Raw genomic sequence first — 21,867 nt, 5'->3', positions numbered from 1 at the left:
CCCGTAATGTAGTGCGGGGTGGGGTTAGGGGGTCGCCGTGGCCAGGAGGGTTTGGGCTCCCTTCTGGCCCGATATTGTCGGGAAGTCGGCGGTCCTTCGGGGTGGGGGTGCGAGTGGTCCTGCCGGGGGGGGGGGATGTATCGGACGTCGGGGAGTCGGCCGGGCAAGAGGGCTTGGGCTCCCTCTTGCTCCGATCGTGGATGCGGGTGGGAGCGCGTGCGAGTGGTCGTTCGGGGTGGGGGTGCGAGTGGTCCTGCTGGGAGGGTGAATCGGGCGTCGGGCGGGGTGGGAACTATGTTTTAAAACTTTTGTATACCGCGCTCACGCATATAACGCGCGAGGGGTATGCGCGGTAGGTAAAAACGCGTATAACGCGCGCGTTATATGCGTGAAAATACGGTAAGTCCTCCTTTTTCAAGGTATTCTGATGTGACCCGAAAAATTTCTTCTCCTGTTGTTTTTTCTGGCAATGCCTTGCAAAAAAAGAAGTTTTCTCTAATTGCATCACCATCAACAAAACGCACATTGGCCAAGAGTTGAGCATGTCCACTGATATCAGTAGACTCGTCAAGTTGCAATGCAAATTTCTCACTGATACGGATCTTTTCCAAAACCACACTTTCGATGTCTGCAGACATGTCATTAATACGTCTGGAAATTGTGTTGTCTGAGAGAGGGACTTTGGCTATTTCCTTAGCTGCTTCAGGTCCGAGCATCTCCTCTACAATAGCTTTGCAGGCAGGAAGTATTAATGTCTCTGCCACAGTGTGCGACTTTTTTGACTTGGCTATAAGTTCAGCAACTTGATAGCTAGCTTTAAGAACTCTTTCATTTACCTTTGTGGTTTTTCTCATGAAAGTTGCCTGTTTCTCCGTGTTGTCATGCAGGTGAACAAAATAGTCCGCATTCTTGTTTTGAAGCGAAGGGTGTTTTGTTTGGAGATGGCGTTTAAGTTTGCTTGGGACCATAGCACTGTTAGCTAGCTTTTCACCACACACCACGCACAGTGGAGTTGGTTTGTTTGCATCTCCAGTGAAAGTAAATCCAACTGAAATATAGCTTTTGCTATATTGCCTTGCGCCAGAGAATTTGCTTGCACTAACCATCTTTGCTTTCTTTTGACCCCCACTCATACTTGGGCTCTCATCTGGCTCCAAATTTTGTTCAGAGTCTAGTTCTTTCCTTTTCAAAAACTTGTCCATCACTGCAGTATCTCACTGTCACTCAGGACTTACTGCGCTTGTCTCCTCCAGATAGCCGCTGTCCGTCACAATCAGCACTCTTCTGATCGATCCCCGATGAGCCGGCGGATGACAGCACCAGATGACAGCTCTGTAAAACTAAACAAGCCAGACCAGCACAGATCAATCCTACACCGTCAATCCTAACAGAAAACCATGTCTTTCAAACACACAGAACACAGAAAACACCTTCGCCTAGTATGGAATATGTCATCATAAACTAACCCCTCACCCTTTTACAAAACTGTAGTGTGGATTTTAGCCACAGTGGTAACAGCCCTGACACTCATAGAATTCTGAGCATCAGAGCTGCTACCACCACGGCTGGCGCTAAAAAACGCTCCACAGTTTTGTAAAAGGGGGGATAAAATAGAAATACACAGTTTCAACGCTGTAGCTCAAAGGTGCCCAAACTTTTTGAGCTTGTGAGCTACTTTAAAATGACCAAGTCAAAATGATCTACCAATAATAAAATTAAAAAACACAAAGCACACTATACGCTGAGAAAATGTTAATTATCATTCCTATTCTGGGTTTTTTTCAAAGAGGTCAAGGCAGATGACTCTATGCATTGTCACCTCAGTAACAACCATACAAAAATAGACAAATACCCTCCATCCTTTTTATTAAACCACAATAGCAGTTTTTAGCGCAGGGAGCTGCGCTGAATGCCCAGCGCTGCTCTTGACGCTCATAGGCTCCCTGCGCTAAAAACCACTATTGCGGTTTAGTAAAAGGTGACCATATTGTAAAATATAGACAGCAGATATAAATTCAGAACTGTGCATAGTAACTGAAGGGAAGTTTTCATCTCTGGGAATTTACCCAGTTAACTATTAAGTTATTTGGGCAAATTCCTTTGAAAACTGTGGTAATACTGCCTCCACTTTGCTAAATTTAAAATAAAATCATTTTTCCTACCTTGTCTGGTGATTTCTGGTTGCACTTTCTTCTTCTGACTGTGCATCCAATCTTTCTTCCCTTCTGTCAGCCTGTATGCTTTCTCTCCTCCACACCTCATTCCCTCCTCCAACTTTTTCTTCCTCTCTCCCTGACCTTTCTTTCTTTTTTTCTGTTTCTCTTCTTTCCTTCTGTTTTCCTGCCTGCCCCCTTTCTTTCTTTCTCCCTGCCGTTCCCCAAGCCACTGCCACTGCCGCTGCCATCGGGGAACAGGATCCACCAATGGATAACAGGCCCCAAAGCCGACGCCGACGCATGCTCTCTCTGACGTCAATTCTGCAATCGGAGAGGAAGTTCCGCCCAGCCAGGCAGCGATTGGCTGGCCCGAACTTCCTCTCCGACTGCAGAATTGACGTCGGGGAGAAGAAGACTTATCGGCTCGATAGATTAGATCACCAAGACAAAGTGAGTCCTGGGTGATCGACTCACTTTGCCTTGGCGAGCTACTGGCGCCCCTGCCTTAGAACACTGCCTAGGACCCTGGGGGAGCCCGGGCCCCCTGTCAGCTCCGGGCCCCTGAATGCAGGACTGGTAGTACTGCCCTGATGGCGGCCCTGCGGCACACCAGGCAACATCTCGCGGCACACTAGTGTGCTGCGGAATAGCGGTTGAAAAACACTGCTCTATACGACGTGGCCACCCGAATGAATGATCTAAGATGGCCGCGGCATCTATCAGCTGGGGCTGATGTCATCCAATCAGCTCGGGAATGCAGTGGTAACCACAAAACCGATGGTCCCAGGCTAGGCATACTTGAACACAAATAAACACTCCTGCTCTTACAATACTTAAGGGACGCACCAAACGGCCGGTTCATTTAAGATTAAATGAACATAAATCCCGGATATCCACTGGGACATTAACAGCTCCACTAGTTCCGCACTGGCTGGATAAACAACACACTACAGATCAAATCAAATGGCGAATCATTGATGTGATTGACAGCCAGGAAGAGGAGGGGAATTTGGAAGCTAAGCTTAACTTTCTTCAACAGAGATGGATCTATCAACTAGATTCAGTGATACCCCACGGGCTCAATCTGGAGCTCGAGTGGCAATCCCTCTGGTGAGGTCTCACTGGGTCCCCACATCCCCAGCACGTTTTCAGCGTGTCTTAAGTATTGTAAGAGCAGGAGTGTTTATTTGTGTTCAAGTATGCCTAGCCTGGGACCATCGGTTTTGTGGTTACCACTGCATTCCCGAGCTGATTGGATGACATCAGCCCCAGCTGTGCATGTAGAGTATTTAAGGAGACACAATAGATGCCGCGGCCATCTTAGATCATTCATTCGGGTGGCCACGTCGTATAGAGCACACACAGTTCTGAGGTAAGCCAATAGTTTAGTTGTTTTTGGTTGATGCAATGAATTTTAGTAAGCATTGAGCACTTAAGTTATGTTTTATTGTAGGGATTGTGCCCTCAGGAAACCCGAATAGGGTGAAACATGTTGGCAGTACTCTATCCCTCTTGGCTGAACCACCCAAGATAAGTTCTAACTTTTATCAACTATTTATTGAATTAACACAAAAATATAGCATTGCACAAAAAAAACTTTAAAAAACTAAAGAGACCCGATGACGATAGGGGGCATAAAGCCAGTTGCTATGAGACATAATTGAGCATCTGGTGGCACCTCTGAGGGCCTGAAGACTTTTGTTAATAAACAGTTGTAATATAGAAGATATTGTGGGGAGGGCTATAGTGTATCCCACCCCTTAGGTTGCCACTAAGAAGATGAGACATTCTAAGGCTTGCAACAACATGGAGTTAATTAATCTCGGATTGTGGTTGGATTTGATAATAGTGGCTACTCCTCCACTTTTTTTATTCTTATGAGAGCATGTAAATGCTTTGTAGCCTGGAGGGCATAATGTTTCTACAAAGAATCCATTTGCACAAAATAGATGACAGGCATACAAATGTGCCACATGCATATTCATTAGGGATATCTTGAAAACATGACTGGCTGGGGGTCCCCAGACCAGGTTTAAGAACCCATGCCCTAAGGTCTTGAAGGGAAGCTTTCCCCCTCCCCAAAATGAACATTTCAATGCTACCCTGTGTCAGTTGTTACCATCCCTGTAGGGCACAGGAAGATCTCCATGTTATGTTAAGAACATAAGAATAGCCTTACTGGGTCAGAAACAATGGTCCATCTAGCCCAGTATCCTGTCTTCATGGAGTCAATCCAGGTTACAAGTATCTGGCAAAAACCCAAATAGTAGCAATATTCCATGCTACCGATCCAGGGCAAGCAGTGGCTTCCCCAATGTCTGTCTCAGTAGCAGACTATGGACTTTTCCTCCAGGAACTTGTCCAACCTTTCTTAAAACAAGCTACGTTAACTGATTTACCACATCCATATCAGTCCAATAAATAGGAGATTCAAATTTTAGGGTCCCTCCTTTGAGATAAGTGACCAAGCTATGCAACTCAATTTGAAACTAACAAGTACTTTGCCATGTTTATGTCCGAAGCAGGACAAAGTATGCAAAGTCAAGCTGAAACAATACACATCAAACTATAAAGAAATATAAACTGTATTTAGTAGAATGATATTCGTTAAAGCACAGTTACTTACCGTAACAGGTGTTATCCAGGGACAGCAGGCATATATTCTCACATGTGGGTGACGTCATCTACGGAGCCCCCATGCGGACAGCTTTTTCAAGCAAACTTGATTGAAGATTTAAAGTTTGCTCTGCTGCTCCACGCATGCGTGCCTTCCTGCTCCACTAGAGGGCGCATCTCCCCCTCGTGGTCTCCAGTTCACTTAACCAGCAAAGAAGCCAACCTCGGGGAGGCGGGCGGGTTGTGAGAATATATGCCTGCTGTCCCTGGATAACACCTGTTACGGTAAGTAACTGTGCTTTATCCCAGGACAAGCAGGCATGATATTCTCACATGTGGGTGACCTCCAAGCTAATTGAAAAGGGATGGAGGGAAGTTGGCAATTTAGGCGAATAGATTACGCAATACCAATTGGCCAAAACGGCCATCGCTCCTGGACAATGTATCCAGGCAGTAGTGGGAGGTGAAAGTATGAACCGAAGACCACGTGGCAGCCTTGCAGATTTCCTCAATGGGTGTGGATCGGAGGAAAGCTACGGAGGCTGCCATCGCTCGGACTTTATGTCCCGTTACTCGACCATGCAGCGCGAGACCAGCCTGAGCGTAGCAAAAAGAAATACAAGCAGCCAACCAGTTGGACAAGGTGCGCTAGGAAACTGGGCGACCCAGCCGGTTAGGGTCGAAGGACTGAGTGCGTTGGAGGTAAAAGGCCAACGCTCTCTTACAGTCAAGCGTGTGTAGCGCCATCTCTCCGGGATGAGAGTGGGGCTTGGAGAAAAATACTGGCAAGACGATGGACTGGTTGAGATGAAAATCAGACACCACTTTAGGCAAGAACTTAGGGTTAGTGCGGAGGACCACCTTGTCATGATGGAATACAGTGAAAGGGGGGTCCGCCACCAGCGCCTGTAGCTCGCTAACTCGTCGGACGGAAGTGAGTGCGAGCAGGAAGATCACCTTCCAAGTGAGGAATTTCAGATGGCATTTGTCTAATGGCTCAAAAGGGGGTTTCATGAGTTGAGCCAGGACCACATTAAGATCCCAAACCACCGGGGGAGGTTTGAGAGGAGGGTGGACATTCAGAAGACCTTTCATGAAATGAGAAACTAGGGGGTGGAGTGAAAGGGCTTTTCCTTCCAGGGGTTGATGGAAGGCAGCAATTGCACTAAGATGTACCCGAATGGAGTTGGTCTTCAGGCCGGAGTGAGAAAGATGGAGCAAATACTCCAGGTCCAAGGGGACCGGGACCGACACCGGGTCCTGGTCGTGCGAGGAGCACCAGGACGAGAATCTGGTCCACTTTTGGGAATAGCAGGTTCTAGTCGAGGCCTTCCTCGAGGCTTCCAGTATTTCCTTGACTGATTGCGACACAGGGGGAGAGAAACCAAGCATTCAGATGAAGAGACTGAAGATTTGGATGCAACAGCGAACCCTGGCTCTGTGATAGCAGAGAGGGAAACAGAGGCAGAGGCAGTGGATCTCCTGGTACTGAGTTGAAGTAGAAGGGAAAACCAAGGTTGGCATGGCCACCGAGGAGCAATCAAGATCATAGTGGCTCGCACCGGTTTGAGATGGACCAACGTCCGCAGAATCAGAGGAAAAGGCGGAAACGCGTATAGAAACCTTCCCTCCCAATCTAGGAGGAAGGCGTCGGCCTCAAGGCGTTCCGGGGAGTACACCCGGGAGCAGAATTGAGGGAGTTTGTGGTTGAGGGGGGAGGCGAACAGATCTATCTGAGGAGTCCCCCACTTCTCGAACACCTGTCGTAAGGTTTGAGCGTGCAGCGACCACTCGTGTGGCTGGAGGAGGCGGCTGAGTCTGTCTGCCAGGCAGTTTCGCTCTCCTTGTATGTACACCGCTCGAAGGAAGATGTTGTTGGAGATTGCCCACTTCCAGAGACACAGGGCTTCCTGACAGAGGGCCCGAGACCCAGTCCCCCCTTGTTTGTTTACGTAGTACATTGCTACCTGGTTGTCGGTTCGGACGAGAACCACCCGGTCGTGGAGCAGATGTTGAAAAGCCACAGCGGCGAGATAGATGGCCCGAAGCTCCAGCACGTTGATGTGGCAGCGGCGGTCCTCTGTTGACCACATCCCCTGAGTGCGTAGGCCATCCAAGTGAGCTCCCCAAGCGTACTCCGACGAATCCGTGGTGAGTATCTTGCTGTGTGGGGGGGGGCGAGAAAAAGTAAACCTTTGGATAGATTTGAAGAGTCGGCCCACCAGAGGAGCGATCGTTGCAAGGAAGGAGTCACTGTCACGGGACGGTCGATTGGGTCCCGGTCCTGACGCCATTGGGAGGCCAGAGTCCATTGAGGAATCCTCAGGTGGAGACGGGCAAAGGGTATGACGTGGACGGTGGAGGCCATGTGGCCCAGAAGAGTCATCATCTGCCGAGCTGATACCGAAGTCAGCAACGAAATCCTTCGACTCAGACTTACTAACGCCTCTTGACGTGGAGGGGGAAGGAAGGAGCGGAGTCGGACCGTATCCAGCACGGCCCCGATGAACTGTAAGGACTGAGAGGGGCGCAGCTGGGATTTTAGGAAGTTTACCTCGAACCCCAGACCTTGAAGGTAAATAATAGTCTGTTGGGTCGCTGAGATAACCCCCTCCCTGGATGGGGCTTTGATCAGCCAGTCGTCCAGGTAGGGGAATACCTGGAGGCCCTGCGCGCGTAAGGCAGCTGCGACCACCACGAGGCACTTCATGAAGACTCGGGGTGACGACGCCAGGCCGAAGGGGAGGACTCGGTATTGTAGGTGTAGGTCCCCCACCTGAAAGTGCAGGTACTTGCGGTGAGCGGGGTGCACTGGAACATGTGTATAGGCTTCCTTCAGATCGAGGGAGCAGAGCCAATCGCCCTCGTCGATGAGAGGGTAGAGAATCGGTAGGGAAAGCATGCGGAACTTTTCCCGCACCAGAAATTTGTTGAGTCGCCTCAAGTCTAGGATTGGGCGCAGGTCTCCCGTCTTCTTCGGTACCAGGAAGTAACGGGAGTAGAACCCCTTCCCCCGCTGGTCGGGGGGACCACCTCCACTGCCCGTAGGCGAAGCAGTCCTCGAGCTTCTGAGAGGAGGGGTAACTGAGTTCGGTTGGGAGGGCAAGCCCTTGGAGGATTGTCTGGAGGGTTTTCCCGAAAGTTGAGAGAGTATCCTGATGAGATCACGCCAAGGACCCATGCGTCCGACGTGACTTGTTCCCAGCGCGGGTAGAAGGCTCTGAGGCGTCCCCCAATGGGAAGGAGGCCTGGGGCTGTGGCGGAGGGGGCCAGCCCCCATCCGCTTATCCCGTCAAAAGGACGGGGATGGTTTGGCGGTCGCAGGCAGTTGGGACTTGGGTGGGGCCCGATGATGAGCTTGCGGGCGTCTGGGTGGAGGCCGTGAGAAGGCAGGGGTAGACTTTTGAGGGTAGTGGCGAGGAGGGGCCCTGAACAGCCTGGACGCTGGTGGTTTTGGTTTTTGCCGAACGAGGGAGGCAAACGAGCGTTCGTGCTCCGAAAGGCGTTTCGTAGCTGCCTCGATGGTGTCATCAAAAAGTTCTTTGCCCACGCAGGGGAGGTTAGCCAACCGGTCCTGTAAGTTGGGGTCCATGTCGACGAGGCGTAACCAGGCTAGGCGGTGCATGGCGATAGCGAAGGCTGCCTCTCTGGAGGAAAGTTCGAAGCCATCATAGGCCGCGTGAAATAAATGGAGGCGCAGGTTGGAGAAGACCTCCAGGAGGTTAAAGGCTCCTTGGCGTGAGGCCGGTAGGTCGGTCGTAAAGGCTCCCAATAGTCCAATGAGATGTTTCAAGTAGGACGTGAAGGTGAAAGTGTAACTTTGTACTCTAGAGGCCATCATAGCGTTCTGGTACAGTCTTCTGCCGAACTTGTCCAGGGTCCGACCCTCTCGACCTGGGGGGACCGCCGCTGAGACCCGGGAGGGGTGAGCCTTTTTCAGGGAAGATTCTACCAACAGCGACTGGTGGGAGAGCTGTGGTTGCTCGAAACCTGGGTATGGTACTGTACGGTACTTGGACTCCATTTTGATGGGGACCGCTGTTACCATGTAGGGGGTCTCCAGATTCCTGAAGAAAGCCTGTTGGAGTACCGGATTGGGCGGTAAGCGAAGGGACTCTCTGGGCGGTGACGGTAAGTCAAGTTCCGCCAGGTACTCTTTAGAGTATCTTGAGTCGGACTGGAGGTCTAAGTCCAGAGCGTGGCCCATGTTCTGGAAGAAGTGAGTGAAGGAGGGACGAGACGTTCCCGGGGCCCCGTGTGGGGACGGTGAACGAGACCTCCGTCGGGCGGAGAAGTACGGGGAGGCTTCCCTCGAGTATCGAGGTTCATGCTCTGACCCGCGCTCCGAGACCGGGGAAACACTGTGGCAGTGTTCCGGGGTCAAGGACCTACGTCATCTCGAGGAGCCCCTCTGAGACGATGCCGGGGTGCGGGGTACCGATCGATGTCGAATCGGTGACCTCGACCCGGACTCCCTCGGCAAAAGCCTGGGGCCTCGGCTCGGAGCCCCAGTCCGAGGGGGAGTTAGGAGGATGCGAGGGTTGGAGAGTGATAACTCCGTCACCTTCAGCGGTCCTGTACGGGGCGTCGGTGAACAGCCTCGTAATGTGGGAGAACTCCGGGCCTTCTTAGAGGTACGGCGGTTTGAGGTCTCGGTCGTTTTAGCGCAACGCTTTGCTCCGCGGTGGTCCGAGGAGGGATAGCGTCTCGGGCGCCTTGGGGAGGAATCCGAGGAGGATGAAATGCGGCAAAGCTGGCGCACTTTGCCCCGAGGGGGCTCGACGCGAGGCTCAGGCTGGTCCGGCGCACGCGAGGTCGAGGTTTGGGCCGGTTGTAGATGGGCAAGTGCAGCGGGCAGCTCCGACGAGATTATCGCCCGGAGTAGGTCCTGGAAGACGGGCACGGACAGCATCGAGGGCATGTCCGATGCCTCGGTGCACTCCACCGGGGGCGACCTCATGTCAGTGTATTCCCGTGTGGTGGAGGCACGGCCCGAAGGCTTGGGAGGCTTCGCCGGGGCTGAAAGCTTGGGGGTTCCACCATGCGTCGCCGGTGTCCCCGAGGCTGGCTTCTTCGCTGGTGCGGAACCTGAAGAAGGAAGAGGAGACTTACCCGGGGCCGAGGCTTTTTGCTGTCCCGAGGTCTTCGGGGTCGGGTCTCGAGGTGGTGCCGAGGTATTCGGGGCCGAGGTCAAGGCCGGGGTCGAGGCCGGGGCCGACCTCGAGGCCGAGGTAGAGGGTTGGTCGGCGGAGAAAAGGTCCGCCATGCGGGCTTTTCTTCGGCGAAGGGCCCGGTTCTGAAAAGTAGTGCACTGGGGGCAGGAGTCGGTTGGATGAGCGGCCCCCAGGCAGAGGATGCACCGGCGATGCGGGTCTGTGATGGAAAAAAGCCGCTCGCACCAGGTGCACTTTTTAAAGCCGGTCAAAGGCCGGGACATAGAAAAATGAAACTGGCCGAGGCCCAAGTAGCCACGCGGCCGCGGCGACCCGGAAGCCTCCGGGTCGGTCAAAATAAAGCAGGAACAGATAAAAAATCAAGAGAAAAAAAGCGCACAGCGACTAATTCAATAAAACAAGAAAAAAATTGCGGTGCTAGAAGGCAGTTGGGGCAGAGCCTAAAAATACACGACTTCTAGGCTCAGCGGAAAAATTTGAACTGGAGACCACGAGGGGGAGATGCGCCCTCTAGTGGAGCAGCAGAGCAAACTTTAAATCTTCAATCAAGTTTGCTTGAAAAAGCTGTCCGCATGGGGGCTCCGTAGATGACGTCACCCACATGTGAGAATATCATGCCTGCTTGTCCTGGGATAATTTTTCTTACCTGCCAGTTTGTAAAACGCATACAACAGCATTTTCAAGGTCAGGCTCTGTAGGAGACTGCGGTGTATCTTCAATTGATTTCACAGAATCTGAATCTTCCATATCGATACTGTACTCAGCTGTGTAGTTATCCTTTGAGGACACAGAAATGTCACTCTCTTATTTTAAGAAAACACAGCTTTGTAGTTTGAAGAAACTGAATTTCATCCCCCGAAGTGTCATTTTCTACAGCCATGTTAAGCTTCCAATATTAATTCATGTAGCCAACAAATTCTGAAATAAATTGGAAAAGCTTTAAACATAACGAATTAATGTTTTCATAAGTAGACTTACTGCTAAGGAGTACAATCATTTGGAGAACAGACACTATACTGTAAGTAAAAACAGAAATGCGTATTTGCTCATGTTGACTTCACTCATTCCCTATTGTTCTAGACCTTCATAGTCATACATCAGTATACAGTACTCATGCTATCATTTCAAACTGATCACTGCAGTCACACATTTCTCAAAACTAACACAACTGGCAAACAAAGCATTATAAATGCATTAAACCAGTAAGGAACAGTGAGAATTTCTGCTTTACAAATCCAGAGCTTTGGCCCTGGGTGCATCCTTTATATTGAAATTTCCGGCTAAATGCTGTGTTTCACTTCAAGGGAAAAATTTCCTATTTTTTGAACCAAAGCAATTGTTGGAATTTATTTTGGCCAAGAAAGGGGGAGTGGTGATTGGTCCGATAGCTCTTCCTGCTGTTTAAAGTACAGGCTGTTGGGGGGGTTTTATATCATTGTCTCCCGGGCTGTTCTTATAATTGATATGTATTCCTTTACATTTATTCTAATACTTGGATCCCTATTTCTTAATTTTGTGGACTAAATAATGTATTATTATTTCTTCTCCTTGCTATAAATGGTGTTAGGTTTATTAATTTCTTTGGATTTTTAGTGCAAATCTGTATTCAAATATTATTAATGTGCTTCTTTAAAATTTTGAAAAATTGAATAAATAAAGAACAGTGAGCAAGACTCAAGGAGTACAACAGATTAGACTGGAAATTCTTTCACTAATGTGCAGCGGAGGGAGCTCACCCGAGCCAGCTCCAATGGCCAGCAACCACCTCGGCCTTAGAGCCTCATTCCGGCCCTGTCCCCGCCGGGCGTGCGAGCCTGCTCCACCCTTCCCAGGCCAGCCGGGAGCTATTTAAATTACAGCGGAGGGAACGGCGCGCCGGCTAAAGTGCACAGCAAACGCGCGTGCCTTTGCGAAGTGACTGAGTGATCGAGTAGAAGAAGCTGAAAGTGAAATCATTGAGCACCTCTCCCCAACAGGTAAATAAAGTCAGAGAGTCTGACTGAGATTAACACAATAAAGTAAAAAAAAAAAATGGGGGGCAATAAAAGAATATTCGACCGAAGACTCCACCGTCGAAGCCAACTCGTCGAGACACTTCTCCTCAGACTTCGACTCATTCGATACCACGTACACCTGGTACTTCTCCATCTAGGAGCCTTAAGAGGAAACATTCTCTTACTCCACCACACAGTACAGCTTCTTCTGTAACCCTACGTCTTGAGTCAGAACCACTCTCACCATATTCTAGAGAGGCTTCTCCTTCCTATTCAGCACTTCCTAAATCTCGCAGTGTGTCTCCTGAGGAAGCATCTGATTCAAAATCCATTTCATTTGCAAAATTTGTCTTTGATATGGGACAAGCTCTCAAACTGGATCTCTATTCAGATTCTAAATATACTCCTGAATATTTAGCAGATATGGCGCTTCATCATCCACCTAAAGAGTCCCTACGATTACCAATGACTCCTGTTCTCAAACAAACTTTTATTCGTAACATGGAGACTCCTTATTCCATCACTGCCATTCCATCTAAATTAGAATCCCGTTATCGAACTGTTCCATGTAAAGGATTTGAAAAATCACAACTTTCTCATCAATCCTTGGTAGTAGAATCATCTTTAAAGAAAGCTCATCCTTCCAAAATCTACGCTTCAGTTCCTCCAGGCAGAGAAGGTCATACCATGGTTAAGTTTGGTCGCCGTTTATACCAGAACTCCATGATGGCAAATAGAGTTCTTAATTATAACTACATTTTTACATCTTATTTCAACCATTTTCTAAAGATATTACCATCTTTTTACCCGGATATTTCCACAACTCGTCTTTCTGAATTCAAACTCATCTTCAAGACTCTTGCTCAATTACGACTCTTCATGTTACAAGCTTCCTATGATGCATTTGAACTCTCTTCTCGAGTCTCTGCCTTTGCTGTAGCCATGCGTCGTTTGGCATGGCTACGCATTGTAGACATGGATCCCAATCTTCAAGATCGGTTGACGAATCTACCTTGTCAGGGGAACGAATTGTTCGATGACTCTATTGAAGCAGCTACTAAGCGTCTCTCAGAACATGAACGCTCTTTTGCTTCCCTCATTCGACCAAAACCTAAATCTACACCAACTAGAGGTTTCAAACAGACTCCACGTCGTTATCCTCAGAAAACGACTCCTGCTTTTTCCAGGCCTCCTCCTCGTCGCCCTCCACAACAACAGCGCCAGCAAAAGTCTCAGACTCCTGCTGCCACCAAACCAGCTCAGTCTTTTTGACAGTCTCAGCCTAAGCATTCCAATTTCTCTGTTTCCAAATTCTCCCCTCCCCATAGGGGGTCGACTTTCCACATTTTATCACCAGTGGGAGCTCATTACATCAGATTTCTGGGTGCTTACCATCCTACGAGAGGGATACTCTCTTCAGTTCCTTCAGGTGCCTCCAGATTGCCATCCAAGAGAGTGTCCTTCCAATCAGTCGCACCTTCCCATTCTTCTTCAAGAAGCTCGGGCTCTTCTTCGCCTGCGAGCTGTAGAGGAAATTCCTCTTGCCCAAAGGAATTTGGGATTCTACTCCCGTTATTTTCTAGTTCCCAAAAAGATGGGGGATTTGCGACCTATTCTGGATCTCAGAGCTCTCAACAAATATCTAGTCAGAGAAATTTCGAATGCTCACTCTGCCGACTTTATATTCCTTAATGGATCACGGGGATTGGATGTGTTCCCTCGATCTCAAAGAGGCATATACTCATTTCCCTATTCATCCAGCATTTCCCAAGTACCTCAGATTTCAAGTAGGAAGCCTTCATCTGCAGTACCGAGTTCTCCCCTTCGGGTTGGCTTCTTCTCCCAGAGTTTTCACAAAATGTCTGGTGGTGGTGGCTGCAGCTCTTCGCAACCAGGGTCTCCAAGTATTTCCATACCTTGACGACTGGCTCATCAAGGCTCCCTCTTTTTCAGGGGTTATTGCAGCGACCCATAGACTATTCTTTTTCTTCAAAGTTTGGGATTTCACATAAACTTTCCCAAATCTCAGTTGACTCCCTCTCAGTCTCTCCAGTTCATAGGAGCAACTTTGGACACTATCAATCTGAGAGCCTACCTTCCACAACCACGTCAGGCTGCACTTCTTCAGATTTCTCATCAAGTCTTCCACCTTCCATCCGTTCCGGCACGAAAGATGATGGTTCTGCTCGGTCGCATGGCTTCTACAGTTCATGTGATTCCTTTTGCCAGACTTCACCTTCGTATTCCTCAATGGACACTGGCATCACAATGGCAGCAAACCGTGGATCCACCGTCTCAACTGATTTCCATAACTCCTTCATTGCGGAAGTCTCTCCGTTGGTGGATGCCCTCTTTGAATCTTTCAAGAGGCTTGCTGTTCCACCCTCTTCCTCATCAGAAAGTCCTCACAACCGACTCAACGTACGCTTGGGGAGCTCATGTGGACGGTCTCCGCACTCAGGGTCTATGGACTTCAGCAGACCGTCTGTGTCATATCAATCTGTTGGAACTCAGAGCGATTTTCTATGCTCTCAAAGCCTTTCAACATCTCCTTCATGACATGGTGATTCTTGTACGTACAGACAACCAAGTGGCCATGTATTATGTCAACAAACAGGGAGGGACGGGATCTCACTCCCTCTGTCAAGAAGCTCTGAAATTGTGGCATTGGGCAATTCTTCACAACATCTACCTCAGAGCTGTTTACATTCAGGGTCAACACAATTATTTGGCGGAAAAATTGAGTCGTCTTCTACAGCCTCACGAATGGACACTCAATTCTCCTACTCTTCGCCAAATCGTTGCCCGTTGGGGAACTCCACAGATAGATCTGTTTGCGTCACCTCTCAACTTCAAACTGCCTCAATTTTGCTCCCGCATTTACACTCTTCAACGTCTCGAAGCGGATGTGTTTCTACTGGATTGGAGGAATCAGTTCCTTTATGCCTTTCCTCCGTTTCCTGATTCTCAGGACTCTAGTCAAACTGAAGTCAGAGCATGCCACCATGATTCTGATAGCTCCTCGGTGGCCCAGACAACCTTGGTTCTCCCTTCTACTTCAACTCAGCACCAGGGAGCCTCTCCTTCTACCAGTATTTCCTTCTCTACTCATGCAGAGTCACGGATACTTGCTTCATCCCAATCTGCAGTCTCTACACTTAACAGCTTGGTACCTTTCTGCATAACAGACTTTCCTCAATTTTCTCAGTCTGTTCAAGATATATTACTTGCTTCCAGAAAGCCATCAACTAGACAATGTTATGGCCAGAAGTGGACTAGATTTTCTGCTTGGTGTTCTACACGTCAATTGCAACCCATATCTTCCTCCTTAGCATCCGTTCTGGACTACTTGCTTCATTTGTCACATTCTGGACTTCAAACTACATCTATTCGAGTCCATCTTAGTGCTATAGCTGCTTTTCATCAGCCTCTAGAGGGGAAACCTCTTTCTGCACATCCTATGGTTTCTCGTTTCATGAAAGGACTTCTTAATCTTCATCCACCACTTAGACCACCTCCAGTGGTTTGGGATCTCAATGTTGTTTTGGCTCAACTGATGAAACCTCCTTTTGAACCGCTTGACAAAGCTCACCTCAAGTATCTCACTTGGAAGGCTGTGTTCTTGATCGCCCTCACATCTGCTCGACGAGTCAGTGAGTTACAAGCTTTGGTTGCAGATCCACCTTTCACAGTTTTTCATCATGACAAGGTGGTACTCCGTACTCATCCTAAATTCTTACCTAAAGTTGTTTCAGAATTTCACATAAATCAGTCTATTGTTCTACCTGTATTTTTTCCAAAGCCTCATTCTCATCCTGGAGAAGCGGCCCTTCATACCTTGGACTGTAAACGTACCTTGGCTTTCTACCTCCAATTACACTCAACTACACAGAACATCTCCTCAACTTTTCATCTCCTTTGATCCGAACAGGTTGGGACGTCCTATATCGAAACGCACACTCTCCAACTGGATGGCTGCTTGCATTTCCTTCTGCTATGCTCAGGCTGGTCTTCCTCTGCAAGGTCGAGTGACGGGCCATAAAGTTCGAGCTATGGCGGCATCTGTAGCTTTCCTCCGATCAACTCCTATTGAGGAAATCTGCAAGGCTGCCACTTGGTCCTCGGTTCATACTTTCACCTCTCATTATTGTCTGGATACTTTATCCAGGAGGGATGGCCACTTTGGCCAATCTGTTTTGTAAAATCTTTTTTCGTAAATTGCCAACTTCCCTCCATCCCTTTTTACTTAGCTTGGAGGTCACCCATGTGTGGGAATATGCTGCCTGCTTGTCCTGGGATAAAGCACAGTTACTTACCGTAACAGTTGTTATCCAGGGACAGCAGGCAGATATTCCCACAACCCTCCCACCTCCCCTGGTTGGCTTCTTGGCTAGGTATCTGAACTGAGGATCCTCTCAGGAGATGCGCCCCCTAGTTCGGGCGGGAAGGCACGCGCGCATGCGCGGTGCAGTCCTCGAAAGATCGAGATCTTCAAGCAAGTTTGCTTTCGAGGCTGTCCGCTGCGGGGCTCCGTCGGTGACGTCACCCATGTGTGGGAATATCTGCCTGCTGTCCCTGGATAACAACTGTTACGGTAAGTAACTGTGCTTTATATGCTATCATAGGGCTTCTTTTACTAAGCTGCGTTAGTGTTTTTTAGTGCATGCATTTTAGCGCAAGCTAAACCTGCACTACGCAGTCAGAACTAACGCCAGCTCAATGCTGGCATTAAGGTCTAGCGCGCACGGCAATTTAGCGTGCGCTATTCCACGCGTTAAAGCCCTAACGTGGCTTAGTAAAAAGAGCCCATAGTGTCACCTTATTTTTAAATTTGATTATTGCAATATCTGATTATTTTTAAGTACAAAATCGCATACAGTACATATCAGTGCTGTAGCACCCTCATTGGGAGTGAAAAGATGAATGTTGAAGGGAATCGGGCTGTAAACAGCTGATAATTTGGCCTGGAGACAAGGGGTGCCGAGACATTCCAGCTGTTACCAGTGATCAGACCTGCAGCCTGTGGGGCCACATAGGCCCAGAGAACAGTAGCTGCTGCTAATTTTTTGTATTCTGAATTGCTAATGCTATTTGCGTTGCTCATGCCTGCATCCTGTTATGTGCTATCCATCTGATACCTGATACAAACAGGCAACTCCAAAGCTTATTCAGCCTGTGCCTTAGTTGACAGATCATCAGTTGCTCCAATTACACCTCTGTGTACAAATGTAAAGAATAAAACCTACAGTTCACAGTAGCAAGATGAAATATTAATGAGAAAAGAATACTTCCTACCAGGTATGTTTTTCAGATCTGTATATGAAGATATGCTACACACTCCAGGACAAAATTCTAACTACATACAGTAACATGGAAAATATATGTTTATGTTTATTTAAGATTTGATATACTGCTCCTGCATTTTACTGACCTAAGCAGTTTACAAACTAAAATTAAATTAGGTACTTGAGAAAAACTACCCTATCTGTCCCGAAAGCTCACAATCTAGCTGAAGTACCCGATTAAAATAAAACTATGTAATACATTTCCAAGATCAAAAATCAAAGAATTAGAAAATAGAAATAATGAAAGAAGATAAAAAATTAAAAATAAACAAATTTAAGAGATAGAAAAGCCTCTGAAGCAGCCTGATAGCAAACAGTCATATTTTAGTGCAGGTCTTAATACAACTCCCGGCACAGCACACTTTACAGATCCGTCATTTGGCAGAGCTTGAGAGCATCAAAGAAATTAATATTTCTAAAACATATCCACTAAAACTGTTATATGAAATAAATAAACCCAAATCAACAAATTAAGGCAGATTACAAATTATGGCAGATTGTGGTCCCCATTCTATAATTCAATTCAAGAGATCTGTTTGCGTCACTTTTTTCATTTGAAAAAAATGTGCTTTTAGATGTCTCTTAAAATTTTGAAATGATTCTTCCTTCCTTAACTCTACTGGTAAATTGTTCCACAATATTGGAACCAAGTAGAAAAATGCATCATTTCTGGTTGAGGCAAGGTGAGCCTTTGAGATATGGGGAACAGCTATTCTATTGTCATTTAAAGATCTCAAGATCTTTCTTCTAAGCCCCAAATATTGTCTTACATGGTATACTCATTCTTGTATAGCCACCTCTGCATTTTCTTCCTCATAACATGTAGTCTGGACAGCTGATGGACAGCACCCTCCCTTAATTTCTGGGCTCATATGCTCAGAGACCTGCACATCACTGCCCACAGGATTGGTTCACAATACATGCAAACCACCACCTACATACCTTAGTATTAGTATACTTTTAGTCACATTTCTAAAAACGTAACAAGGATCAGTCAGCAAATCCATGAACTAATAACATGTAAAATTTCCTTTTAAGTCCAGGCGATTGATTTAAATTTGATTTAAATATAGTATAACACATATTCAGTGTTGTCCCCTAGTCCGCCACTCCCACCCACCTTCTCCAATTTTATACCTCAATGCAGAACCATACAACAGGAGATTAGTGAGAAAAATTTACAAAAACCCTATTTAATGTGTTCAGGTTTTAGTACAGATGCGATTCCTGAACAGAAAATAAAGAATCAACCTGTTATGGAGATAATATTATAAAGCATTTTTCTCAGATAAAGCATGCTGTACATGCAAAAATTACTTTTAGAAAACTGTAAGGCTGAAAGCAAAATATGTACTGTGAATAGGCATTCTCCAGGATATAGTCTGGATAGTGATTTTTAATGCATGTGTGAATTTTATATAAAATGCCCATGTATGTGCATAGAGTACAGGCGTAAATTTAAACCTTCTTTTGAGCTGGTATTGGGGCCAAAGCTAGGTTTTATTATTTTATTTTATTATAAATGCACATAGGCACCTTTCAAGACTGATATAAGCACCCTTTATAAAAGTTACCCACATACCATTTAAAAATAATAAACATGGACAACTTTACAAATTATGGGGGTCCTTTCATTAAGGCACACTAACCGATTTAGCGTGCGCTAAATGCTAAGGCGCCCATAGAATATAATGGATGCCTTAGCATTTAGTATGCACAGTGTGCGCGCCTTAATACAAGGACCCCTATGTCACAAAAGAAGTAGTTATCAAAATAGTTGCATGGTAATTTTGAGCTGCAATTGCTACTATACTGCTAATCATTACTATAGCACTACTAGACAAAGGATGTACTAAAGTGCTTATAAAACAATGGCGGATGGGATTTGATCTATGCCTTTCTGTGATTACAATCAAAGCAATTTATTTGGGATCCTTTTACTAAGCTGTGGCAAAAAGTGGCACAGTGAATATGCACGATAGGTATTAATATGCACCTCCACCACTACATGCAAATCTCTTATGCATATTCATTATGGGTATCCTTAAAACCTGACTGGCCAGATGGTCCCTGAGGACTGGGTTGAAAACTACAGTCCTAGGCTACAGATAAACATAGAAACATAGATGACGGCAGAAAAGGGCTACAGCCCATCAAGTCTGCCCACTCTGCTTACCCACCCCCTGTCTATGCCCTAATGACCCAATTTTCTTATCTTGACCCAGATAGGCGCTTAACATATTTTTGTACATAAATGGACTTCATTCTGCCACTGCAGGGCAGCTGTGATAATTCTGAGGCACAGTTCTAACCAGTTCTAAAAGGTTTAGTGTCAATGTATTTTAGCTTCCAATGCACATAGGCCCTGATTTTCGTAGGAACACCGAAAGTTAGGAGGCGGTACGCATCTTACCACTGCCTAACTTAATTGGTTTAATTGGCAATAAATGATGCGGTAATTGACTGTGTCATTTAAAACCAATTAAAAATTAATTTAAAAAAAAAAAAATGTAGGTGCCTACAGAACAGGCCACCGATGTCCCGTCCATAGAGGTGCCTACCAGAGCTTATGATCAAAGTGGGCGTGGCTTGCACCGGAAGTGACTGTAGGTACCAGTCAGAGCCCCTGTGGACGTGATAAGTGGGTGCCAGAAATGTAGGTCAGTAAAACCCTTGTCTATGTTTCCGGCGTCTACTTTACATGTGGCTGCGATTCTGCAACTGGTGCATGATTGGCACACGACTGGCGCTGGTTTTAGAGGCACTGGCCAATGCCGGCACCAGTTGCAGAATCTGACTCATAATAGCCCTGCGCAGTCTTTTCCATGCTTTGTAGCATCCTCTGATAATACTATATAAATGTAGTACAAGATCGTTAATATTAAAATGAGCACTCCTGGCAATGCCCAGACATTGCCCGGTAATTCACAAAATGAAGCGCTGATCTTTAATGCTCCAAAATTACCAGCAGGTCTGTAGGTGCTGTTAGTGTGTTAAAGGCACGAGTTAAAGGCATGTATCATGTGCATGCATCAAAAGTGTATCCTGGCAGGTCTGGACTGCCTATTGCAAGAAAGATAAAGATACATTTATATGGGGGGCACCATATATGCAGGGGCACCATATATGCAGGTGTTAAAAGCGCATCTCATGCATGTCCATTAAAAGCATATTCTGGGAGGTCTGGGGCTGCCGATTGCAAGAGACATGGAAGTTAAAAAAAAATATGGGGTAGCATAAATGCATATAAGCAGTATAGAAAAAAAAACATTTGCATGGTTTGCTGGTAGTTCTCTACCCCTCCCCTCCACCTATGGCAGACAGACACATATGACATGCACACACCTATGACTGATGCTCATGCGTGCCAATAAACGTAGCATTTCCTGGTGCATGTATGCCTCTTTCCATGAACTATTCTGCACGTGTGGGTCACTTTCTCCAGCAACTGAAATGATGGAATTTCCATAGACCTCTGCAGAGCTCATGTGCATGTGAAGCTTTTTTGCAGCATCACTTGTCTTTTTGAAATCCGAAAATTTATTTGCACTAAAATGATCCACAGCATTTTAATGGTAAGTTTAGAACATCGGGACCTGAGAGTTTTGAAAATGCCCATACTGTGCTATGCACTAAATTCAAACCCTTGACTCTAGAGTTTCCAAATTCCTTAATGAAAAAAAGAGGACACGTGACACTGCCTCATTCTGCCCCTACCCCCTTCCACCCAAGCCCTGCTTGTGACTTCATTGCGGCCAAAACCGGGACAAACTGCCAACTTTTGGAAATCCATCTGGACACCCAGACACTCCTTTAAAATAAGGCCATGTCTGGATTTTCCCAGACATTTGGTAACCCTACTTAACTCCCCAAACATTCTCTCTAATAGCAGCCCTAAAGATAAGTGCACCAGCTTGGAAATGTCTCTAGTCCAGAAAAACTTTAGGGGACCCTAACGTCCCCAAACCTCTAATATGCATGCCCCACTTTCAACCATTTTGGAAGTATATACTATGCACAAGCATGGTTGGAAGGGGGAGGGAAAGAGGACGTTCTGGATCAAGGGATCAATACATTTATTCACAGAAAGAGTGGTAGGTGGGTGCAGCTTACCGCAATGGAGCCCAAAACAATGACAGAAGCTGAAGAGCGCGTAGGATGGGGGGCATATAATTTTAGCTGCACAGCAGTCAGTGAACGAAACTCAGAGCTTCTAACGTTATCACAATAAGAAGGGGAAATGGGCAGATCAGTGCCTTAAGGTCTTCCCATCCTAGACCGCACAAATGTTTGATTTGCTCTGCACTCTAAGGAAAAGCCGGAGAGATACCTGCTGCCCCCTCTGCAACCCAAGACGACCGTTCCAAGTTGGGAGCGCAGAGCGGCCCCTCGCACCGGATTGCATAAGGGCACTATAACTATTTTAACAATCGGTGCACCGGCATAAAAGGTATTGTGAAGGTGAGATCGTTCTAGAAGAGGACGGTCGGGAAAGCCAAGGTAGGGAGATTGCGCGCGCGCGCCGTTGCACCGTCTCATGGGGGGGGGGGGGAGCTCACCAACCACCAGCTAATACATGTAC

The 21,867-nt window shown here is 47.1% G+C and overlaps 1 protein-coding gene across 8 annotated transcripts in view; it reads right to left on the bottom strand.

Moving 5' to 3' along the window:
* Positions 1-21,867, bottom strand: part of MPHOSPH9 (M-phase phosphoprotein 9) — a 154,431-nt gene that overhangs the window by 132,182 nt on the left and 382 nt on the right. For 5 of the 8 annotated variants that reach the window (XM_033954541.1, XM_033954540.1, XM_033954544.1 and 2 more), the window contains exon 2: positions 10,593-10,864. The exons of 1 other annotated variant lie outside the window; for it this stretch is intronic. In XM_033954541.1, coding sequence (XP_033810432.1) covers positions 10,593-10,693 — 101 coding nt within the window. In that variant the 5' untranslated portion in view covers positions 10,694-10,864. Of the gene's footprint in view, positions 1-10,592; positions 10,865-20,630; positions 20,902-21,398; positions 21,818-21,867 lie in introns of those variants that run through there. 2 more of the 8 variants (XM_033954543.1, XM_033954542.1) reach the window with 2 other exon arrangements.

This window comes from Geotrypetes seraphini, chromosome 8 (genome assembly GCF_902459505.1).
Source record: "Geotrypetes seraphini chromosome 8, aGeoSer1.1, whole genome shotgun sequence".
Lineage (NCBI taxonomy): Eukaryota > Metazoa > Chordata > Amphibia > Gymnophiona > Dermophiidae > Geotrypetes > Geotrypetes seraphini.
Note: the sequence above shows the minus strand (reverse complement) of the source record. Positions and strands in the feature narration are given on the sequence as shown.